Source organism: Ambystoma mexicanum, chromosome 2p (genome assembly GCF_040938575.1).
Source record: "Ambystoma mexicanum isolate Mex_15411 chromosome 2p, UKY_AmexF1_1, whole genome shotgun sequence".
Taxonomy (NCBI): domain Eukaryota; kingdom Metazoa; phylum Chordata; class Amphibia; order Caudata; family Ambystomatidae; genus Ambystoma; species Ambystoma mexicanum.
The window spans coordinates 159,874,286-159,899,821 of NC_090923.1; the positions used below are offsets into that span (position 1 = coordinate 159,874,286).

At 43.9% G+C, this 25,536-nt stretch overlaps 1 protein-coding gene across 1 annotated transcript in view; it reads left to right on the forward strand.

The window, feature by feature from the left end:
• Nucleotides 1–25,536, forward strand: part of C2PH3orf20 (chromosome 2p C3orf20 homolog) — a 746,030-nt gene that overhangs the window by 144,425 nt on the left and 576,069 nt on the right. Inside the window, exons 5-6 of the mRNA XM_069643014.1 lie at nt 11,080–11,199; nt 16,158–16,236. Of these exons, the coding sequence (XP_069499115.1) occupies nt 11,080–11,199; nt 16,158–16,236 (199 nt within the window). The remainder of the gene's footprint in view (nt 1–11,079; nt 11,200–16,157; nt 16,237–25,536) is intronic.

The following is a 25,536-nucleotide window of genomic DNA, read 5'->3' on the forward strand; positions in this document are numbered from 1 at the left end:
ACCAGCCAAAGGTATCTCATGGGCCAACTGTAGGAACTGGGGTCTGTTGGTAAGGGGCACTACAATTCTTTTGCAGTCCCCAGGGATAGACTCAGTTGGATCACTGTAGAAGAGGCCATCTTCCAGCTTAACCTATGCTTTTCAACTTCTTGCCCATCAAGTTGAGAAGCTGCCTGTTGTCGAAGACCTTCAAAAGTAGGACACTCTCTTTGTCCTCTGCTGAAGTCTGCCCTGTTGGGTCCACTTTCTGCCAGTAAAGACTGCCGCTCAGGATGGTCAACAGGGTCAAGATCTCCAACCAAAACAGTGTCTTCCTCCAGATCTGATTCCGCAGAAACTGGATCAACCACACATGGTTGTGCCTCAGCAGGTGGAGGAGTCACAGGTGTGACCTTGGACAATCTTGGTGATGTCCTTGATGGTAGCACAGGGGTGCTGTCTGACTTTTTCCTTGAGGTCTTGGGTTTCCCCTTTACCTCCTTCTTTCCAGAAATAGCAGTGAGCAACTCCTGTGGAGTGGGAGTGATAGTTTCCTCTATCAACTCCTCTGAATAGCCTCTCAAGGTCCTCTCCCTTGCAGGCCTAGTGAGCTCCTGTTTCCTTTTACTGGGAGGACTGGGGGTACTAAACACTACTCCAAGAGTTTTTAGGTCATTACCCAACAGGACTCTCACAGGAACTTCATTCTGCACACTAACAGGTATTTTGACAGTCATATCATTTCATTGGATGAGAGCTGGTAACTGGGGAAGCATTTTCACAGAGCCTCCAGCTAACTTGGTGAGGCATTTGGGTGCCTCAGCAACATCCTCCAATTTGAAAAATGATTCATCCACCACAGTTATGCTGGCTCCAGTGTCTATGATGGCAGGAGTCTCCTGGCCATTCACAAGAACACTATCTTTATAATACTCTTTAGTATTATATGGGATGGAATTATAGACATCTAAATTAATTTGTTCCCACAAGCCCAGGGACACTAAAGAAACACTAGCTGAGACTCGCATGGGTTCATCAGCCAGTAGGTGAAAGTTTCCACTTGCCATAGGTAATTCTTCCTCTGGGGAGAAGGCTAAGGAGACAGTGTGGACCCCTGAAGGTTTAAACTTACATCTGGGGTCCCCTTTCACATGGTCAGTTGACCCACAAACATAACATTTCCCAAATATCTTCATGAATGGGGGTTTGTTCTGACCTCCATCTGTTTTGGGTCCACATGGTGCACTAGCCTGATTCGGTTTCCCTTGTGGTTTACCCTTATGTTGCTGTTTGTGGCCCTCTATTGGATTGGAGGTATTAGAATTCTCCTTGTTATCTTTCTTTGGCTACTTTCCCTCTTCCTTCTTCTGAGTTGCCCCAGAATCCTTGTGAGTAGCCTTGTTGGCAACCCACAAGTCAGCAGCCTTAGCTAACTTCTTGGGATCTATCTCCTTTGAATCAGCCAAGTGCTGTCTGATCTCAGGAGAGCAGGCATCAGAAATTGACTCCAACATAACAAGATTTATCATACCTTCATAAGTGTTTACTCTGTAACGCTTAACCCAACCATCTAAGTTTTTCAAACATTCACATACCCAGGTAGCCCAAGGAGTACCATCATGCTTTTTGAGGGTCATAAACCTCATAAGGTACTGGGAAGTGGTCTTCCCAAATCTAGCAATTAAAGCTAGCTTCACACACTCATAATCCATCCTATCCAGTTCCCCCAACTCTATCACAACATCAGATGCAACAGTGGGTAGCCTAGAGAAGAGCCAGGGAAGCAACTGATTCCCTGTAAGGCCTTGAATCCCATGGTTATATTCAAACATTGCCTAACAATCCAAAATGTCAAGCTTAACCTCATACATACCCACAATTTCTTTAGGCATACGGGTCTCTTAGGACTGGAAGACCTAGAAGACTCTGGGAGAGAAGCATTTTCAATAGGCAACCTTTTCATTTCTAAGGCATGGTTCATCTCCATTTCTCTGAGCTTAAGTTCTTGATGCTTTTGTTCAGCTTGAGCATTTAAACATTTAAATTCCAATTCAAGCTTCATCTTTTCTAGAGCAATGCATTCAGGACTGAGTGTAGGACCTGTAGGGGTCCCAGTGGACAAAGGTTGAGGTTGCTGAGCAGGGTAAGGGAGCAGTGAGGGCTACATTTTGAGACAGCTCTGCCTCTTCTAACTCATCAATAATAGACACATTATCATCCTCATTATTTTCCACATTTGCTGAGGGGTCAGGTATTTCAGACCCACCCTCCAGACTTTGTTTCTCTAACAACCTTTCAATCAATTCAGACGTTTTGCCTTTGACAGAGAGAATCCTTTCTCTACACAGGTTTCTTAGATAATCCACAGTGTAACTAAGGAGGGTCTTCTGACTGTAGCTTTCCATATTAGACATGATTAATGTTGCTTTTGAGTGATGTTTAGCCTTGTGGTTAGTTGATCCAAGGTAATAGCAGAACTCTAAGTGTAATCACTATACTTGATCCTCACCGCTGTACACCACTGTTAGGCAGAATTATATGCAGTACCCTTTGAGAACACCACACACAATTAGGAATACAAATGACAGTAAAAATTCACCTTTGGTACAAGCCTGTACTACATATTAAAGTGGTAGCAATGGCTGAGCAGCCAGACCTATCTCAAGAGTAAGTGAGCAGTATCAATAGTTACACAAAGGACAGTAATTGCTATGATTAAAACAAACACTGACTCAAGGTTTCTGAGTAAAAGAATACACATTTATTTAAACATCAGTTGTAAAATATTTCGCTGTTATCAAGCAGTAGAAAAATCACATTACCAATACACTACACCGCACCCAATAGATTCTGGACAAGTTAGGCTCAAATTGAAGTGTGAGCAAAATGGCACTCCAGCAATTTAAAAGGGAGGGAAAGACAAAGTTAGACAGAAATTGAACAGCAGCAACAAGTAAGTAAGCAGGGCAATCTAGAAAAAGGAACTACAGTGAGGAAATCAAATTAAAGGGGCATGGCCCAACATCAATGGACAAACTTCTTTGCTCAAGATCACACAGTTCAGGGTAGTTCACGGTTAAGTCTTTGCCAAGAGTTCAAGACGAAGTTGGTCGCAGAAAAGTTAGCTAACACAAACCACATTTAAGAGTGGGAAAAAAAGCTCACACTCTTACAAGGTGAAAAAAAATTAATCCTAGAAATCCAGCAAAGCTGCTGAGGGACTCAGTAGGTAAGGAAAATTAGCCATTCTGGAGAATTCTCCCTAACACACGTTTCTTGAATAATATTATATCTGTTGTTTGAAATTGGCTTGAAAACACGGATTTAAGAGCCCTTATCAGAGAAAAGATGGCCATGACCATTGGACTATTGGACATTGGACTATTCCAAGTGCTTCTGGATACTCTGCGTTCAGGTACACTGATTCGAGCTGGCAAAATGGATAGAAGCCATTCACAAAGCATTTTCACAGTCAGATCTCCGTCTTGCCTGGCCATTGGATACTTTGGTAGCTTTGCTACAGGTTTACTCAAGGTTTCCAACTGTGATTGGTATTGTACTAATGACTTTCCAGTGGTATCCTCCTGTTTTACTTTCAAACTTGCTATTTGATCCAATCGACACCCCACTTTAAACAGGATGATGCATTTCCACGTACTAAGGCCTTAATTTCTGAGTCAATACAAAGAACTCTCGTTACAGCATACTATACCCTTCCAACTGCTCAACAAACTCAAATTCTCCACTTTGTAGCACACGCAGTGCAGGCAGGCGGCTAGAAGGTTCCAGCACAGAACTCCAATTTATGGGATAGTTGCCATTTGCACAGTGTCTTGTGACAGTAAATGATGTAGAAAGAAGCTGCTCCGTGTTTTCCAATTGGCCCGTTTTAGCCTCCAAAGGGACTTCCAAAACCCAATTGCACACACTCATTATTTCTGCATCATCACACAATTCAATGTCCGACTGATTTGTCAATTCATCCTCCAACTGAGCTGATGGTTGTAAGAGGATTCATTTCAACACTACAGCTAAGTCAATGCCTAGTCTGGGATACTGAATGGAAACCCTTGTTGATATATTTTTACGTCCAGTTCATGAGTTCTGGATGACTACCCCTGTATAACACCCCTCTCTTGGAATCCACTGACCCCACTGAGCCAAGAAGTAGTTCTGTTTTGCAAGTTAAAAGGTTTATTTGAGAATTTAAACAATATATTTATATATCACACTTTATAATAAATTAATAATTGAATATCACACTTAATCTGAGCAGTAATCAATAATGGATAGTCTGGCACCAGCACACTTCATTATAATCAATGATGAGTGGTTATAGGATGGGTAAGATAGCAACAATATTTTTATGGTTTCAAATGGATGCAAGGTGGAATGAAAATGCAGTACAGAAAATAACTTGATATGATTTCAACAAAACAATGTAATCACTTTCCTCTGGCAATCCACTTCCCCCCTTTATGCAATGCAAGGAAATGGAAGGAAAGCACACAGTTCTCAGAAATGCAATCAAATGTAATTCAGTTCACCCCAGCAAGCTTAGACTACAGAAGTTTGAAACACAGGCAAAAGTGCTTTGAATATGGTGACAATGCAGTGAGAAATATGCTGAAAATGCTTTTAATTCCATTCAGGAGGTTCAGGGTGAGTGGTATCTAGTTAATATGAGTTCAGGCCCACTCTAGCAATGATTCAGGGATGGTTCTTAAGAGGCAAACGAAATTTAGCAGTTCAGGCAAAAGCGGCTCTCTTTTTACAAGTAAAGAAATCGGGCCAAATCGCAAATCGCGGCAAAATTTGTGAATGCGAGACTCGTGATTACGGCAAACGTATAAGTCGGTTCTAAGCTTGTTGTAAAGCTGAGATTCTAAGCTTTCAGAGGAAAGTTAAACCAAGTTCCTAGCCCAAACGGTTCCAGAGATACGGACGATTAAATAAAGGTAGTTTTTCGGATTTGAAATTTTAAAAGTTCAAAGCGACAGGTTACAGCTTGCAGCTAGAAAATGACAGGTGACAGCTTTTAAAAATGACAGGTGACAGTTCTGGTTAGATTAAAATAGATTGAATTATATTATTTTAACTAAGAGATTGGTTCTGCACAGTTCTGCTAGGTACTCACAATATATTTTGAAATAGGCCTCCCCACGGATCTGGTCAGGTTTTGGACTGGACTCCGGTTCTGGTCTCAGCACTTCACAGTGATCTGGGTCAGCTCTCTGGTTCTGCTAACAGCGGTCTTGGTCACTCTGGATCTCTCGCCTCTGGTTCTGGATACTGCTCTGCTTTCTCTGGGTACAGCACTGCTTCTGGATCTTTCTGCACAGCTTTCTCTGGACCCAGCGCTGATCTGCACGGCTCCTGGATGCTGCTACCGCTGTTAGGTTTGCTGGATGCTGAGGCCCACTGAGAAGAGTTCAGTTTGTGGGTTTAGGCATTTGCTTTGAGTTCTGAATCAAGTTCTTTGGAGTTTTAAAGTCTAAGTGTTGAATCTGGTATCTTCGGGATGTTGTATGGTCCGGCAGAGCGCGTTGCAGCAACTGGTTTTGAATCTCTCTACCTGTCCCAGCAGTCTCTTTTTATGTGTTTTGAAAGTGGGTGTGTGCCTGGGCCTAGCTAAGCCTGCCCCTTTCTACTTGTCATTGGCCCAATTCTCCCCTCTCCCATGATTGGGGAAGGAACTGTGAGTCAGAGTGATGCTGTAGGTTTTATGGGTCAGAGGACCCTCCCCTGGTCAGTTTGCCCACAAATCTATATTTGATCAAAATACAAATTTCTCAAATACATAGTGGTTTGTCATTGCATGTACATATTACCTATCGCATGAGGTATATATACTCTGTTCAAACTCTGCTCTTCCTAAGGGCTTGCATTCAAAAATGGCAACTTATTTTCGATTTTGTGGGTTATGCAACCTTGGTTCTTCATTAAAAGTTATACACATATACATGGCCTGTCCATACATACTCCAGTAAATTCCCATGTCTCTAGCTTAAACACAGAGTCTGTAGTATACATAAATAGCAGGGTTTTGCCCCAGAACATCACACAAATTGGAGTTTGGGCTTGAATCGAAGGTACGTTTTTTAAATGAAGGCTCTCAAAGTTATACATTCCTGTCATGTGATTACAAAGAGTTATCAGTGTTTCTGTAAAATATATATTTTGCTTTCAATTCAGTTCTCAGAGTGTTGGAGTCCGACTCCAAGACTTGGGTGGGTCAGTGATCAAATGTGTCTTCTGGCAGGCAGGCCTTTGTTGACAGGAAACAGTCAAAATCAACATATCCTATTCAAGTGCAAGAGCCTATTGTGTGGTCTCCAGGAGGCTCCCAGCCAGTCTGCCTTCCATCAATCAAGAGGTCATGTGAGATTCTAACTCCTGGTGTGAATCTCTGGAGGTGAGAGGTTTCCCAGCCTTTGGCCTGTTAATTAAATCAGATTGTCTTCTGGGAACAGCATGTGGTTAAGATTTTAATTAACTCCCAGCCTTTGATGTAAAGGCCTCTCCTGCAACTCCTGACTTGCAGTTTCCCTGTCAGAGTTTAGACCGCTAGCGCCGCCCTCAGTCAAAAGCAGGTACTGCATGCAATTTTGGGATCTTTCTTGGATTAATGCATTCTAAACAGGAATGGTTCTTACATGGTAGTAAATCCTTGCTTAACATTGTTTTGATGGGGCTCCTTACAGTAAAATGGTTATGTGGAACCCCACAAAAGGGTTGAATCTTTAAAGTGGTCCGATGAGCCACGATTTCAGCAACTTTTTTACATCCGTAACAGTGGATTTTGTTAACAAAGGTCTTTCTTTACACTGGTGGGTGGCAAGTTAGGTAACCATTTTGGTGTGCGCACAAACTGCGTGGTTCTCCTGGATTCTGGCGCACATGTGGCCTTTTTGGCCATCTTGGATTTTCTAAGCCCACAGCACCAAATGTTGCAGCATGATAGCTCAAACGTGGGTCAGGACACCCAACATGGTACTGTCTTGTTTTCGTCCATTTTCTGAGCTGTCGGAACAAGTCTAGCCTTTTCAGATTTTTTACTTCATAATTTGATAACCAGGAAGTTAAACTGCCATTCTTGTTATTTGTTCTTATCAATTAGCATGCCGCTTTTTTGCGTGCTTTCTTTGGTAAAAGCACTCCCTTTTGGGTATTCTCCTGAGCTTCCAGTATAAGTATCATTTCATGCACTGTCTCTAATTTGCCCTTCCAAAACTTGTTTCCCTTATTCCTGGATAGAACCGAGAAGTAGATTGTCTTGTTCTCTTCTTCTAAATTCCTCCGCTTCCCAGGTTTCTCTGCTAATCTGGACTCCAGCGGATGTTTATTTATCAGCACCAGCACGAACAGCAGTAAAGTTGTGCCACTATTTTTGCAGGTCTATTGGCTGGCCTCTTTCTCGATATGACCAGGTGAATCCCGCTCAGAATTTGTCTCAGAATTGCCTCAGAATTTGCCTTTGTCAGTATATCCAGCTGTTACAACAAATGAGCAGGCCTTTGAGACTCATTGGATATATAATGACAAAGTTTTAACAATACTTTTTAGGCAAAATGTGTTGCCTCGTTACGCAGGTTAGGACCTTCGCTCTCCCGGATGGTTGTAGAGCTGTGTAGCCCATCTTGATCCTCCGGCTGCACACTTTGCTCCGAAGCCTCATTAGTGGAATCCTCTATTAAGCCAGGATAGCTTGAAAGTCTTGCTTAGATGAAGGCAAATAGAGACCCTCTTGTGAATCGCAGTTGTCAGCACTCAAGCTTTCAGGCTCCTTAAAACTATTTGAAATTGGGAGCTGCTGCACTTCGACTTGCAAAGAGAGGCACACTTTCAAAAGGGAATTGTTGTCAATTTCCGTTGACAGACTTTCCAAAACATCCGGTGCTCCAATGCGAAGCAGAGTCAAATGTATCTAACGAACTATCGCAGCACTTTGCTGGTGCCTTGAAATATTTACTGATTTTGGAGCCCACATGGTGGGGTGACATATACGGTTGCACTTGGACCGCCAGCACTGAACTAATTGCTGGCCCTCCAACCTCAGCTGAAACATCACCATGAGCCACGTAACCTTGTTTTAGCTTGTTTTGTTTTAACGCAGGTTATAGTTTTGTTTCGAAGGCATGAGCCAAAGTTCATGCACTTGAAAAGCGAATGCTCAGTGTGATGTACAATAAGTCTACTCACACATAAAGGTATCTATGATGCCAATCACGATATCTTGCAGGGTAGCTGATCCGGACACTATGGTCTGCTCCTTAGCTCCCGCACACAGGTGATGAATATAAAGCTCCAAAGCAGTCCAGTGAATAGAAAGCCAAATCCTCAGGCCAAAGCAAGCGATTACCGGACACACACAGCAGCCTCCTGCAGAGACTTCTTCTACTTAGCACCAACTTGCCACTGAATGAGCCCAGGCTCTATTAGCTAGAGCTCAAAGGGATTGCTTTTTTAGACAAATGTGACCAGGAAGAGAGTGGATACAAGTTTAGGTCAGTCCTCTAGACAAGCTAGAGTACACATTCCTTTGTTGATCTAGCAAAACTGCCAAGAAGTACCCACTGATGTAGCAGAACTGCCAGGATGAACCCCGTTGATGTAGTGGAACTCCTAGGATGCACTCTTTTGATGTAGCGGAACTGCCAGGATGAAACCCTTGATGTAGCAGAACTGCCAGCATGTACCCTGCTGATGTAGCAGAACTGCCAAGATAAACCCTCTTGATGTGTGCCAGGAAGTACCACAGTGATGTAGCGGAACTGCCGGGATGCACCGCATTGATGTAGCCAGAACTGCCAAGATGTACCCTGTTGATGTAGCAGAATTGCCAGGCAAACCCTGTTGATGTAGCAAAACTGTCAGGAAGTACCCCAGTGATGTAGCAGAACTGCCAGGATGGACCCTGCTGATGTAGCGAAACTCCCAGGATGCACTCCTTTTACGTAGGAGAACTGACAGGATGAACCTTGTTGATGCAGTAAAACTGCCAGAAAGTACTCGGGTAATGTAGCGGAACTGCCAGAATAAATCCTGTTGATGTAGTGCATCCTGGGAGATCCACTACATCAACAGGATTGATGTTGTATCAACCCTGTTGATGTAGGGACCTGACAGGATGAACCGTGTTGATGTAGAGAAACTGCTAGGATGAACCCTGTTGATGTAGTGGAACTGCCAGGATGAACCCTGATGATGTAGCAGAACTAACATGATGAATCCAGATAGTGTTTGTTCTTCTAGGCAATTCTATTGTGGTGCTGCCTGTTCTGCAAAGATCAGAAATATTTGTGAACTTGGACGGGGCACAATGGAGGTATGTTTGGTGACACATTTGTGAACGAGCTGTGTTATGCAAAGTGTACGGTGGCAGCTCTCCAGGGACACAGAGTTAGATCCATTGCATTTTCGGAGGACTCATTTATGGCCAGGTGGTGCAGGCATTCAGTATTGCTTTCCTTCAAAAAAGTGCATAACATTCATCCCTGGTCACAAATGAAGTTAGGGCTAGGTTGGAAAATGTTGTAAAGTATATTACAGATAACGTGTTTGATGGTTCAATGGGCATAACGTTTTGTCTGGCTAAGTGTTGACCTTTTTTGGGCAACGACACTTGAGTGCTGTGCTACTGGTGAGGATGCTGGCGGTGAAGACATTCTGCTTTCCAGAGTTGTTAATCAATTCCCCATTGGAATTTGGGAACTCCTACAAGGTAGGACTTATCTTTCAGATAAGCCACTTGTGAGTTCATTGAGCCAGAAATAACCTATGTTGGAATTGTGGGGTTTGTGTGTTTGACAGATTGAGAAGAAATGTACCAGATCTGCACTTAAATAATTGCTAGAAGAACTAATCTGCTGGGATGATAGCATAGGCAGGAGGAAATGACAAGAGCAGCCTTCCATTTCACCATAGCATAAGCAGAAGCGTCTTCTAGTGGGGTTGTTCCAATTCACTATATCATAAACTGGAGCGGCGGCCAATGGCATCCCTGATGTTCACTGAAGTATAAGCCAAAGCGACTGCCAATGGCATCCTACCAGTACCCCACGATCTAAGCAGGAGCAACCGCCAGTCACAGTTGTGCTGTCTCACTTGCTGCTGCCTCCCGGGTTTATCCAAGCTATTTTTCTTCAACCTCGTCAAAGTTAAAATCCTGTTTGGCACTCGAGCAGGGTTTAGGAACACTCTAGCTCCATGTCTAGAAGTTGGCACCCAAAGTTCCATTGGTTTGTTCTGGTCACAATTTCACAATCTCTGAAACGTGTGCCTTACCCTCTACAAGGAACTGCAACCTGCAGCTCCCCAGATGTGTTGGACTACATTTCTCATGATCCCTCTCCAATGACGTTGCTGGCTAATGTTGATGTGAGTTGTAGTTCAAAACATCTGAAGAGCTAACGTTTACAGACCCCTGCTCTAAGACAACCTTTTTTGAGGGGTGGCGGGGGTCATTTTGTCTATGTAGTTTCCATTCCATTCAGCAATATCATCATCGAATGACTTTAAATTTAGAAGGGGTATTTTCTTAGGCGTAGTAATCATTTTCTAAACTTGGTTATTGTATTTTTAATTTATATCACCTTAGATATTACATTCCATTTTTTCTCACCTGCACCCTAAATATGTTAGTTCTTACCTGGTTAAGTTTATCCATTATTTATCTTAACTCGCCCGCTTCCATGACTTCTGGAGAGTAAACATTGGATTGGCGTGTAAATGCATGAACGAGCAGGGATTACTGTCAGAAGGCATTGTTCTCTCCATGCACATGGCTACTGACCCATGACATTCATGCAGGTTCTGCTGCAAGGCCCATCTAGACCTCTGCCTTTCCTCCTTTTAACTGAATGTTGAGAATGTTGAGAAAGAACACTGTATAAAAGACATATGTTTTAACCAATGATGTCACTTGATGACCATACGTACAAGAGACTGATTTCTGCTCTGATACTTTGATGAAAGGAGGATCTTGCTATCACCAATCCTAAAAAAAAAGATGCATGCTATGATAAAGCATGAATGATCACCTTTGATGACGTCACCTATTGCAATCCTAATCTGATTGATTTCCCTTTATCGATGCAGCTCCTTCTTCAACCCGGGCGCCGGAAATGATCTGCTCCCATGTCCAGCTGGTCCATCAGGCGATTGGCTCCTGTCTGAGCTTTTCACTTGCAACTATAATCGCAAAGGACATGTTGCCATGTAAGTTAAGTAACCACCAGGGCAATACATGTATGCATGCATGCCACAGGGCTGCTACACTTCTTCAGGACTACACTTTACCAATGCTCACTCAGAATAAGAGCTACTGTAGGCCTGGAGCAGTGATAGTCTAGGCTTTCCCAAAAGTCCAAGTTTAAATCCCTTGTCTCCTGGTACATTGAATATTTATATATTTACTTATTTATTTATGTATATGTATATATTGCTCTTTATTAATGCACCCACTGCGACAAAGCTCTCTAGGGCTGAAGTGGAAGACAGAAACAAATAATAAGTGCTAAGACACCTCATGGAAACTAGATGTTATAAGGCTAACCTCAACCAAGTCCAGTTAAGGATCTGGGAGAGGTGATCACGGTAGGTTTGCAATGTGTATTCTCCAACTGACCAATCACTGTGGCAGCACCCACAGCGCCTGCGGCCTCGATGAGACTGCATAGCAGGTAAGGCAGCCTGTAGCCTGGAACCCAGCCGCAGGGATTCTGCATCTCTGTCAGATTTGATAATGCAGCTTGTGCAGTTGGCCACTCAGAAGTCTTACTGTGTGGTCTGCAATATGTCACCCAGAGGTGCCACTGCAGTGTCCGCAGTCTATGCTCTTGTTCTCAGTCAGACGTGTCTCTGTGTCTTATATCTGATATAGAAAGTGGGTAATAACGACGACACGCATGAATGATATGAAGAGAAAGACATATATGAAGACATTTCCATGATTACAATATTTCTTTTCAGATGTCTAGGATGTTTCGACCAGTATAAGTATGTGTCAGGTGTTGCTTCCCTGCTTTAGATGTGGACAGCCTGGCACATATGGGTTGCTCTTGTATGTGTCCTCCTCTCGCCCAGAAGAGCCTGTAGAGTCTGCAGTCTGCTTCTCAGCCTGTTGTGTCTCTCTAGTGTCCACTCTCAGATATCAATGTGGTTTTGATGTTTGCACTCTATCTCTTATCAAGTTATCGCGTTGCAAGGTCTGCTGTTAGCCAGAAAAAGCACAATTGTTCATGTGGGGCACACGAAGAGCCACGTTGGTGTCTGTGATGTCCTTCTCAGCCAGAGGAGTCAACTTGGTGCACGTGTTATCTCTCTCTCAGACGGTTGCGTCACTGTGGTGGCTGCAGTCTACCACTCCGACAGCCATGCTTCTGGGCTGTCTGGACCCTGCCTCTCAGACAGAAGTGTTACTGTTGCACCTGCAGCTTGTCTCTCAGAGTGATATCTTAATTTAATGTCTCCAGTCTACCTCTCTGGCAGAAGCATTACTCCGGGTTGTACAATCAGCCTCTCGGACAAACGTGCAGCTCTGCTATCTGCAGTGCGCTACTAAGAAATTACAACTGAGTGTCCACAGTCTTTCTCTCGCACAGTTACTGTGATGTCTGCATTTTTCCTGCCAGAGAAACAGGCGAATGTGGTATCTATCCATGTTGCCTTCTGGACAGATGTTCTACTGTGATGTCTACAGTCTGCAAAATGTTACTCTGGTGTGTTAGGGCCTCATTACGACTCAGGCGGTAAGGGGTTGACGGCGGCTTAAACAGCGCCGACCCTTACCGCCTGATTCCGAGGTCCCTTAGCGCCATGGAGGTTTTAACACCTGCTTTAAGCAGGTGTTAAAATCCATGGCGCTAAGGGACCTTGATGTTAATTACGCCACCGTAATTTACGGTAGCGTAATTAACGCCTTCCCCACTCCCATTATGCCCTATGGGGCAAAAATGGGAATGGGGAAGGGTAAATGGGGATTGGGGACTTACCGCCCCGCCAACCTCGGAATGGGGCGGTAAGTCCGCCAACCACCATGGCGTAAACGTAGTTTACGCCATGGTGGTAAAGGTACGACCCAGGCGGTAACTTACCGCCTGGGTCGTAATGAGGCCCTTAATGTTGTAACTAGAATCTCGTTGTAAGACATAGCAGTCATGGTGGTGTCTTCAGACTGCTGTGTTACTTTGGCATCTGCAGTTCTCCTCTCATGCAAATGTTTAACTATGCTGCAGTCTGCCTTTCATAAATGTGGTACTTTGGCATCTGCGGTATGCCTATCAGACAGATGTGTAACTGTAATGTCTGCAGTCTGCCCCTCATAAATGTATTACTTTGAAATCTGTAGTACGCCTCTCAGACAGAGGTGTAACTGTGGTGTCTGCAGCCTGCCTCTCATAAATGTGGTACTTTGGCATCTGCAGTATGCTTATCAGACAGACATGTAACTGTGGTGTCTTCAGTCTGCCTTTTAAAAATGTGGTACTTTGGTTTCAGCAGTATTCCTCTCAGGCAGATGTGTAATTTTGGTGGTTGTAGTCTGCCTCTCATAAATGTATTAGTTTGAAATATGTAGTACCCCTCTCAGACAGAGGTGTAACTGTGGTGTCTGCAGCCTGCCTCTCATAAATATGTTACTTTGGTATCTGCAGTATTCCTCTTAGGCAGATGTGTAAGTGTGGTGTCTGCAGTCTCCCTATCATACATGTGTTGCTTTGGCATCTGCAGTATGCCTATCAGACAGATGTGTAACTGTGGTGCGGGCAGTCTGCTTCTCATAAATGTGTTACTTTAGCATCTGTAGTACGCCTCTCAGACAGATGTGTAACTGTGGTGTCTGCAGTCTGCCTCTCATAAATGTGTTAGTTTGGCATCTGCAGTATGCCTATCAGACAGATATGTAACTGTGCCTATCAGACAGATGTGTAACTGTGGTGTCTGCAGTCTGCCTCTCATAAATGTGTTAGTTTGGCATCTGCAGTATGCCTATCAGACAGATATGTAACTGTGCCTATCAGACAGATGTGTAACTGTGGTGTCTGCAGCCTGCCTCTCATAAATATGTTACTTTGGCATCTGCAGTATGCCTATCAGACAGATATGTAACTGTGCCTATCAGACAGATGTGTAACTGTGGTGCGGGCAGCCTGCTTCTCATAAATGTGTTACTTTAGCATCTGTAGTACGCCTCTCAGACAGATGTGTAACTGTGGTGTCTGCAGTCTGCCTCTCATAAATGTGTTAGTTTGGCATCTGCAGTATGCCTATCAGACAGATATGTAACTGTGCCTATCAGACAGATGTGTAACTGTGGTGTCTGCAGTCTGCCTCTCATAAATGTGTTACTTTAGCATCTGTAGTACGCCTCTCAGACAGATGTGTAACTGTGGTGTCTGCAGTCTGCCTCTCATAAATGTGTTAGTTTGGCATCTGCAGTATGCCTATCAGACAGATATGTAACTGTGCCTATCAGACAGATGTGTAACTGTGGTGTCTGCAGTCTGCCTCTCATAAATGTGTTAGTTTGGCATCTGCAGTATGCCTATCAGACAGATATGTAACTGTGCCTATCAGACAGATGTGTAACTGTGGTGTCTGCAGTCTGCCTCTCATAAATGTGTTAGTTTGGCATCTGCAGTATGCCTATCAGACAGATATGTAACTGTGCCTATCAGACAGATGTGTAACTGTGGTGCGGGCAGTCTGCTTCTCATAAATGTGTTACTTTAGCATCTGTAGTACGCCTCTCAGACAGATGTGTAACTGTGGTGTCTGCAGTCTGCCTCTCATAAATGTGTTAGTTTGGCATCTGCAGTATGCCTATCAGACAGATATGTAACTGTGCCTATCAGACAGATGTGTAACTGTGGTGTCTGCAGTCTGCCTCTCATAAATGTGTTAGTTTGGCATCTGCAGTATGCCTATCAGACAGATATGTAACTGTGCCTATCAGACAGATGTGTAACTGTGGTGTCTGCAGCCTGCCTCTCATAAATATGTTACTTTGGCATCTGCAGTATGCCTATCAGACAGATATGTAACTGTGCCTATCAGACAGATGTGTAACTGTGGTGCGGGCAGCCTGCTTCTCATAAATGTGTTACTTTAGCATCTGTAGTACGCCTCTCAGACAGATGTGTAACTGTGGTGTCTGCAGTCTGCCTCTCATAAATGTGTTAGTTTGGCATCTGCAGTATGCCTATCAGACAGATATGTAACTGTGCCTATCAGACAGATGTGTAACTGTGGTGTCTGCAGTCTGCCTCTCATAAATGTGTTACTTTAGCATCTGTAGTACGCCTCTCAGACAGATGTGTAACTGTGGTGTCTGCAGTCTGCCTCTCATAAATGTGTTAGTTTGGCATCTGCAGTATGCCTATCAGACAGATATGTAACTGTGCCTATCAGACAGATGTGTAACTGTGGTGCGGGCAGCCTGCTTCTCATAAATGTGTTACTTTGGCATCTGTTGTACGCCTCTCAGACAGATGTGTAACTGTGGTGTCCGCACCATGCTGCTCATAAATGTGTTACTTTGGTATCCACCGCAGCATGCCTCTCACACAGATGTGAAACTGGGGTGTTGGCAGCCTGCCATTCAGACTAATGTGTTTCCATGGTGTCTTCAGTCTACCTCTCAGACTGTGTTGTTTTGAGGTCTGCAGTCTCTCTCTGACAGACATGTTGGCATGCTTGTTGCCTGTCTATCAAGCAGACTTTTCACTGTCATTTCTGTAGTCTTCTCTGGCTCAGAGGGGTGCCCGGAGTCTGCTGTCTCGCAGATAGGTGTGATACTATGGTGTCTGTAGGTGTCCTCCCAGAAAGGTGTGCTATTGTGGTTTCTGCGGTATGTCATTCACATGCTGCACTGAGGTGGGTGGGGTCTGCAGTCTGTGTTCTTGTTGTCAGGCAGAGGGGTGCCAATGATTTATATATGTTGAAGCAAATTACATAATAGAGAATGACGACTCCACCTCTAGAAGAATGGACAAGAAAGGATCATTTGCAGACATCTTCATGATCGCAATGTCTGACTTCTGCTTTATGGGGGTTGGGAGCTCGCGACTAGTTCTATTATGTTACATGGTTCACGTTATTTCTTCAAAAGTGGCAAATAGGGGGTGGGAGTGTGCCTTTATTTTGCTTTAATTCACTATCCATGATTTGCATCGCAGGTATACCTCATTCAAGCAATGACCGTGACTCCTTGATCATTTGGACGAGGAATAAACTGCGAGAAATCATCAGACATATGTAAGTGCATCTACTTTTATGTTTGGGTAGCCCATCTTCAGCCTGCCCTTAACTCAAGCTGCCCCCTTTCCCAGAGGGGGTAGCCATGCAGATATCCCTGCCACATGAACCTCTGCCTTACAATATGCATGATGCAGTTTTCAGGATTAGGGAGTGGTTCCTTCACAAGTATCTCCTTCCAGACAGGGCACCCCCAGTTTGGTTTCAAATTAGCCACATACCACCTTTGGACAACATCTGCTAAAATGCATTCGCATATGAGTCACTTGATCCCCTTACATCAGATTCACAAAGTTGTCTTTTTCCAGGATTATGTTGGATTACGTCTACTGACTCATGTGTATGTTCCTCTGCATTACCGAACATCCTTTTATAATGGTGTATGCAGGAGATGTTACACGGGTTTCTGTAGGAGCATAACCCCTTTTAATACCACCATACTTGATTACCACGGAAGTGGAAAGGCACACGCTGAACTAAAAAATTGGCACGATGTGACGGGCATGAGGTAAAGGGAATGTTGGTCTGGGAGCATCTGTATTGGAAGACAGTGCATCAAACAGACAGCTGATCATGACACAAGGGAGATAACACATCTCGTGGACACAAGTAATTCAAGAAGACCCTTTGACGAATAGGTTGATGGAAAGATTCATTGAAAAGCCAGGGGGCTCAACAGATTATGGCCCTCATTACGACCCTGGCGGAAAGGGGTTTACGCCGGCGTAAACCATGGCGCCCCTTTCCGCCTGAGTACGAATTCCCGTAGCGCCATGGTGATTTTTACGCCTGCTTTTTGCAGGTGGTAAAATCCATGGCGCTAAGGGACCTTGTTGTTAATTACGCCACCGTAATTAACGCCTTCCCCACTCCCATTATACCCTATGGGGCAAAAATGGGAATGGGGAAGGGTAAATGGGGATTGGGGACTTACCGCCCCGCCAAGGTCGGAATGGGGCGGTAAGTCCGCCAACCACCATGGCAGAGTTGGCAGCTTAGCGCCATGGACCATGGTGCAAATAGCACCATGGATCTCCGCCAAGGTCGTAATGAGGGCCTATGTGTGTAGAGGTTGCATGATTGTTATTTGAGAAGGGGAAACAATGATAAATACATCCCTGGTCAGAAGAGTCTGTGTAAATCTTAATCCAGAGTGAAGTAGACCCAGAGAAACAGCATGGCCATTATTACACTTAGTGATTGATAAGTGTAACATGTTTAGCTAGAAGGACATTTTCACAATTATGGGCAACAAGGGCACTTTAGCAGCAGAGATGGCCATCCATGAGTAGTGCAACTTCATATTATTTGAGGAAAGAACTCTGAGTCAGAGGCTAATGCATACGCCAGTGAAGGAAGGTTTTTCTCTGAACCACTCTAGACTGCTATTTAATGTTCAGGAGCTGTGGTGTAGCGCTCATCACCGCAATAGTAGTCTTACTATGTGGGGATTCCTATGATCACTACATCGTTTCCCTTACTAAGGAATCAAGGGTGGGGGAGTCTAATGACTCTGTGGCTCACACAATTCAAACTCTGTGTACTTTCTTGGCTCTCCCATTGTTCTTTGGGATTGCCTCGGGAGAAAGACCTTGCCTTCCACGTATTTTTTGTCCTTCAGCAGATGTTGTCGACAGCATTTGGGTCACAAACTCAGTATCTATCTCCGGTACTATTGCAGCTGCTTTCAATTCTTCTTCTTCTGTGCCATTGCTAGCACTTGAACTGTTATTCATAATGCTCCACCCATCCAGCTCTCTGGCTCTTTTGGTATAAAGCAACTCTTTGGTGGTTTCTAATGCATTGTGGTGCATGTGCTAGATCTGGATGGGTTGGACACATCTGAATAACATTTCTCTGCCTCTGTGTGCCAAGCATACTTTCAACCAGCTTCCTACTGCAAACCTATGGGACCTTGTTGCCATTCTGGGATTGTGAAAAGCTTTTCTCTTACTCCAATGTCTGTGTACTCTATCCTTGATCTCAGTGGTGTATGCAGCTTTGTGTTGTTCAATACTCACCAGGGAAAAACACGGGCATGCCCATCTCAGAGTCTGTTCTCTTTCACTGCACTGCATTGGCAATGGGTATTTGTTCCTTGTAATTGAATCGTGCAACCAATGCTACTTGAATAGGGCTTTTGATTAAGTTGTTCATTCTTTCCACTTGTGCATTCCCTTGGCGTGGTAGAGAACCATTCCGTCCCTGAAAGGCCTACTTTTCTGCTGATAGAAATTGTACACAAGTGTCTGCCACTTTCTTTGTGGGGCGTCCCTTTGATACACATCTGCAAAGAGAATGGAAATGCTATTGTTATCTGCTCCAGAAGTTCACTTACGTCCTTCTGACGTGTATTCACTGTGTGAAATGGTGAACCTTTGAGATTGGCATATGTGTTCCAAGAAGCCTATGAGGACTACACTGATCCTTTTCAAGACTTCCCCTTGCCATTCATATTTTGAAGGGGGGCAGCTCTCGCCATTGGTGCATGTCTCTCGTATGGCATACAGCTGTGGCGCCAGCAGGTGGTGTGTGGCAGGTTGAGGTAAGGCTGTGCCCCATTGGCAATGCTAGCACGGTTTACAGAAGGAGGTAGAATCTTCGGTCTGCTATTCTATAGAGAGACCCATAATATTATTGCTGTCCATTCCATAAAAAATAAAAATGTTGTTGATCTGTAGTAATAACAAAAAACCAGGATAGTAGTAAAAAATGAAAAAATTAAAATGTTGGTAAAGTCTGGTATGCCAGAGGTCTAGGGGTTACTACAAGCTCACCCGTTCAGTTCCCAAGGGCCCAATAACCTTTCTCCCAGAACAAACGGAGGACTTAGCCAAGGGCAAGTTATAACTGTTGTTTATTACAAAAACCGTCACGGATCATACAGGACATTAAAAAATCTCCAGAGTCTCCGTTCCCAAACCCATGTCAACCCTTTTTGATACAGAATCTTGTCACAACATGGGCCCTCCCGGAAAAACCTATCACACTTTTTAGTTGGGTGCTTGGAGTGCTTTACACAATGGATGGCCCTTATAGATGTTACTCAATTGGTCCTATGTCAGGTGGCTGGCCTGGCCCTTGCCCAAGAAACTATCTCTTACATTGTTGCAGGGTCACAGGATTACCATTGGCCCTTGCCCCCTGCCGCCCCTCCCACTTAGATTTCTGTCTCCTGATTGGCTGGAACTGGTCTCCCCAGGCCTGGGACCCAGTTCTGTTCTCAGTGCTCTGTGCACCTTTTCAAGTTGATGTGAATGACTATGTGTTGCCAATGTATCTGTTAGCAACACCACTTTTGCCTGTGAGAGTGCTCTCCACATTGCAACATTGTTAACTTGTTTATTGGTGCCTTGGAATCAACAGTGTCTGTGAAACCCCTTCTTAGTGTGGGATTTCTCGAAATTCATACACACCAGCATCAACCGATAAGGTGATCTTGCTTACAAAACAGGCGCAAGTCAGGCACATAGTCTATTTACTTCTTCCGCTTGATGAATCCTGCACTACATTCCTCACACCACTATGATTTTTTTCCCATGAAAGCTCTGAGACACTCTTACGTAATAGCAAAGTCTTTAAGAATTCTGGAATAGTACCAAATCATGTACATAATGGATCTCAGCTGCTCTCTGTCTGCAGGCTGAATGAAGTTGCATTTGTCCATGGAGCGTTGCAATCTTCATTCCTCAAGACAAAGCTCTATTCAGTGTGCACTCATTAACTATGATGTTATCCTGAAAGTACTTAACTTCTTCACTTCAGGGCGACGGTATGGAGTCTCTGAAAGGCTTAGGCCAACAAAAACAGGCCAAAAGGTAGTTTAATCTACTGGACGACCACTAAAGGGGTAACAGATGCAGTTTTGCACTGCTGTTTGATCTGAAGGTAGGTGCTTCCCATGTCCAGTGTTGCCCCATAGTACCAACTTTGATATGTTTGGAAGAGGAATGTTGACACGTAAGAACTTTCTGCTTCTGACGTCAACACATTGGCCTCATTCCGAGTCTGGCGCTAACCAATGGCACTATTAGCGCCTTGGTCGGCGCCGGACCCGTACCGGCACCGCCCTGGTGGAATGGGAACTTACCGAGTTGACCAGGGCGGTAATTTCCCATTCCCCAGGGCTCTTCCCCATTCCCAAATGAGCCCCCATAGGGCTCAATGGGAATGGGGAAATTGCAAATAACGGTGACCGTACTTTACGGTCACCGTTATTGGCTTAAAAGACCCTTTGCGCCCTCGTTCCTAACGCCTGCTAAAAGCAGGCGTTAAGGACGAGGGCGCAAAGGGAACTCGGAATGTGGCGGTAAGGGATTACCGGCACCGGTCTTGTTAACGGTGACCGGTATCCCTTAGTCTCATTGGTTCTTGTTCAACCGCCAGGACTATGACAATTAGGGTTAGCCACTTTGTGGCCTCTACTGGTTCAATTACCTTATTCATCAGGGAAGCCTCAAGTTCTCCTTTTGTTGTGAGGTACTCTTTATATTTTTTTGTTTACTGGCATGGTTAAATATTTTGGTATATATCATTGGTGTAACACTAGAGCTTGTCTGTTGCTGGTTTAAACACTAATACATTTTTCACAGCATCTCATGGTAGCTACCTGTTTGTATCATCATGACGTGTTTGCTGGCATTCAGGTCCAGTTTGGTCTTTTGGTGTGTCCTGCCTAATACTGGGATACTGCCTATCTTGGAGACATACTTTCCACTTGTGCATCTACCTTTGACATTCATTCCTCATTTCATGTACCCCACCATAATGATTCGTTCTAACTTATAGATGAACAGGCATGGTCCATCAAATATAGCTTGTTGGAGCCAATGTTCTATAATTTGTCTTAGGTGTCCCTTGATATGATAGTAAGGTCTGTTCCAGAGTCAGTAACCATCCAAAGAGGTTTCACATCAGGGTCTCACCTCACCATTGGGCTTTTCTTTTTTTGTGTGTCTTTGGATCTGATGCACCTTTTACACTGTGTATCATTTGAAATGGGTCTTCATGATTTGCTACCACTTTGATGCTGGTGGCTGTGTAGACGTTTGTGTAATGTCATTTCCTTGCACTTTTTATGTATCCTTTGTCTCTAGTCTGCTGCATCAGAATTGGTACCTTTCCTTCCGTGTATTAGGATCATGTAGATTACCTGCTGTCATTCACTTTTCTGTGCACCTCATTCACTACCATTCTGAGCAAGATATCAAGATAATCCCAGATCAGGGCAGCCTCGGGGCACGTACAACTCTTGCTAAATGCCAGCCCTCAGCTGAAACATACACACTCAAAGGCGTGACGCAGCTCCACTACAGTGGACGGGACAAGTAACACCACCTGAGAACCAGGACCTCTCTGCTTCCACCACCGAGGCAAAGCAGCATGGCAGGCAGAATATTACACAGTATTGGAAAAGAGGGGAACGCGTTGCGGCAGCCAGCACACATTTGTAGGGCACATATACATGGCAAGCGTGCTTTCATAGTAAGGATCAACTGCAGGAGCCTTCAGAAATGGCTCCAGGGACATGATCCGAGCAGTTGTGCAGGTAACTTACCATCAGAAAGTTGAGAGTGCTACGGCTGCCTTCCCAGCCACAGAGGCTGCATGCGCTCACCTCAAACCCACCCCCGTGATCCAGCACCCGGTGCCGTTAACATGCTCTTCGCTGCTGCCTGCGCTCTCCTGACACAGGCTCTTGCGCTGCTGCTTCTTCCACCTGCGTTGCCTTCACCGACTGACCAGTGCGATTCAGTTAAATCATCCCTGGTCACGCCCAGACCAGATAAGATTCGATCACAAATATTGGCCCAAGCTGATATGACCTCAGAATTAGTGTTGAGAATTGAATCTTTCAATAAGGAAAACACAGAATCAGCAGGAGAGACCCAGATTTTTTTAAATATTTTGATCTTAATTTGACCAGGCTGAGCTCCATTCGCAGAGCTGCCACTGGTAATGACTGAGGAAGACCCATATTTCGAGCAAACTATTTCCCTTCTAGGACATCAAGCCAACATAGATATTTATCTGTGAAAGTCTCCACTCCGTACGTCATCGCAGGTACCACACTCATTCTGTTCACTGTGAGCATTCCTTCAATAGACTGACCACTCTTATGTAATACAAACGATTTAACAGCCACAAAATTGAACAAGGTTTAGGTGTCACATTCATTTGCAGTAACTTAGGAGATAGTGACAAGGACAGTAGAGCACCCAAATAAACATAGGATTCCAATTCTTCTAATACCTGTACTTTCACTTAAACGCCTGCTGACAACTCCTGTCTCCTACGGTCATAATCTTGGTCTTTGCTTCAGTTATCTCTAAGTTGTATTCCAAGGAATACCCATGTAACGATGTCAAAGATTGCTGTAGACCGATAGGGTTCTTATGAAATAGGACAATATCATCAGCGTAAGCCAACCACAAAATGGTGGTAGACGATATTGCATAATATATTCTTATTCTTTTCTGCCATTATCCCTTGTGATTCCTTTTACTATGTCACCTCCAGCCACAAAATGTACCCATTAATGCAAATAAAAAAGAGTAATACATTAGAAATAAAATATTACAAATGAAAATTAATCAAGGTTAATACAATAAAATTGACTAATTAATAAAAACATATTCAAACAAATTCAATGATTATCAATCCGTATTAATAACTAAGATTTGTAAAAAAGACCAACAAAATAGTAATAAATGAAATATTAAGCATAACTGGCATTCAAAATGAATAATTGGGATTAAACAAATAACAATACTAATTCATGAAAATAAAATATACAAACTGAAATTAATCAAAACTAATGAATCAAGATGACTTCAAATAAACAGTGCAAACATCAAGGAAATACTAAATTATACAAAATAAAAATGTTGTTGATCTGTAGTAATAACAAAAAACCAGGATAGTAGTAAAAAATGAAAAAATTAAAAACGTTGGTAAAGTCTGGTATGCCAGAGGTCTAGGGGTTACTACGAGCTCACCCGTTCAGTTCCCAAGGGCCCAATAACCTTTCTCCCAGAACAAACGGAGGACTTAGCCAAGGGCAAGTTATAACTGTTGTTTATTACAAAAACCGACAGGGATCATACAGGACATTAAAAAATCTCCAGAGTCTCCGTTCCCAAACCCATGTCAACCCTTTTTGATACAGAATCTTGTCACAACATGGGCCCCCCCCCGAAAAACCTATCACACTTTTTAGTTAGGTGCTTGGAGTGCTTTACACAATGGATGGCCCTTATAGATGTTACTCAATTGGTCCTATGTCAGGTGGCTGGCCTGGCCCTTGCCCAAGAAACTATCTCTTACATTGTTGCAGGGACACAGGATTACCATTGGCCCTTGCCCCCTGCCGCCCCTCCCACTTAGATTTCTGTCTCCTGATTGGCTGGAACTGGTCTCCCCAGGCCTGGGACCCAGTTCTGTTCTCAGTGCACCTTTTCAAGTTGATGTGAATGACTATGTGTTGCCAATGTATCTGTTAGCAACACCACTTTTGCCTGTGAGAGTGCTCTCCACATTGCAACATTGTTAACTTGTTCATGTTTCACTTCATGCCTGTGTTGCTGAGAACTGCTCGTCTTCCCACCATGGGTGAATGACCATTGTCTAGCTTGGTTGAGGACCACACAATCAAGCTCTTCTGGTCTGAAATTATGAGGATTTATTCTGTTTTTCTGCAGATGGCCCCTTGTTGTTTTAGGTTTGGAATGTGCTGCTTGTCTCTGACCTTGGCTGTGAGTCCTGGCCTTCCTGCTCTGTGCAGGCTGGTTCTGCTTTCCCTCATCTCTTGAGCCTTGTGGCCTTATGTGATCTTCATTATACTTATACTATGAATTCTGCACATCTGTATCATGCTATATTTTCTATAGGTTAGTCTTATTTCGTTCTGCCAGGCTCCTGATGTGACTCTGTTGTCCCATAGGGTTAGTTGTCATAAGCATATGCACGCTTGCTCTACATCTCTTTGTTTCCTTGCATTCAGCGTTTCTGCACTTGGCTAATGAGGGAAATAATAAAAGCTTTTGACAGTATATTACTGGGCCTGCGGTAGCAGTCCAGTAGTTATGGTTAAGTTGCTAAAACCATAGGAAGAGCACTTTTTTTGGCGGCTTATAACTTTGCTCCCCCATGACGAATCCTCACCAAACCTTGCAAAAAATGTATATGGCCCACTCTGAATTTTTATGCAAGGTTTGGTAAGGTTGGTAAAGAGGGGGTAAAGTTATAGGGGCATCCCAAAATGTCTTTTTTTTCAATAGACATAATGGGAAAAAACTTTGCTCACCCCTACAGCCCAAACCGCTGGACGGATTTTCACCAAATTTGCAGCAGGAGTGATGGCTTGGTCCCGAACGCATGCTTTTGTTAATTTGGTGTAAATCCGTCTGGTAGTTTATTTTAAAATGACCAAACTGTAATGCAAAAAAATTAGTGATATCTATCTATCCGGTCCGCGGACTCACTTCCCTTTTCGGTCCGTGGATTGGCCTCTGATAGGACCAGAAAAATGTGCAGACATTTGCGTGGACCGCGGACATTGGGACGCAGCTGCTGATTGTGTGTGAGAAAACGTGAAATGCCTCGGTTTCAGCGAAACGCCCGCCATGTTTGATTCGCTGACTTTTTTGGGGACGGGGACAGCGCGGTGAAAGAATTTAAAAAAAGCAACATTGGACTTGTCAAACTCAACAAACAATCTCTGGGGAGGTGGGGGGTGAGGATGGGATGGGATATGGCCATAAGAAGCCAAAAAACGTGTTGTTTCACCCCTGACAGTCTGCAGACACTTCAGATGTCGTAGGACATCTGTACCTATTTCTGCATTACAGAGTTGGGGAAAAGCAGTTTTTGGATGGCTTATAACTTTAGCACCACTCAATGAAACTGCATGTCATTTTGCAATTCGAATCTAGACCTAATCCTGAATGGTTTTGCAAGGTTTCATGGGATTCTGTCAAGATGGGGCAAAATTAGAGGGGGTCCCCAAAATATTGTAAAGGCATATAAATGTGGTGTCATTTGACGAATCTCACAACATTTGGCGAAGCGATTTTGGATCTAGATATAAATGGTTTTCAAAATTTTGGTGGGATTTTCTCAAGAGGGGGCGAAAATAGAGGGGGTGTCAACATTTTTAGATGGTTTATAACTTTGTTGCCATTTGATGAATGTGGATGAGGGGCTCTGTACGGAGCACTGCCTTCTCTTTTCATGGTGGCCATCTTGGGAGGAGGTAGGGCAATAACTGATGTCATTTTTAAGAGAAATAGCAGTTTTCCT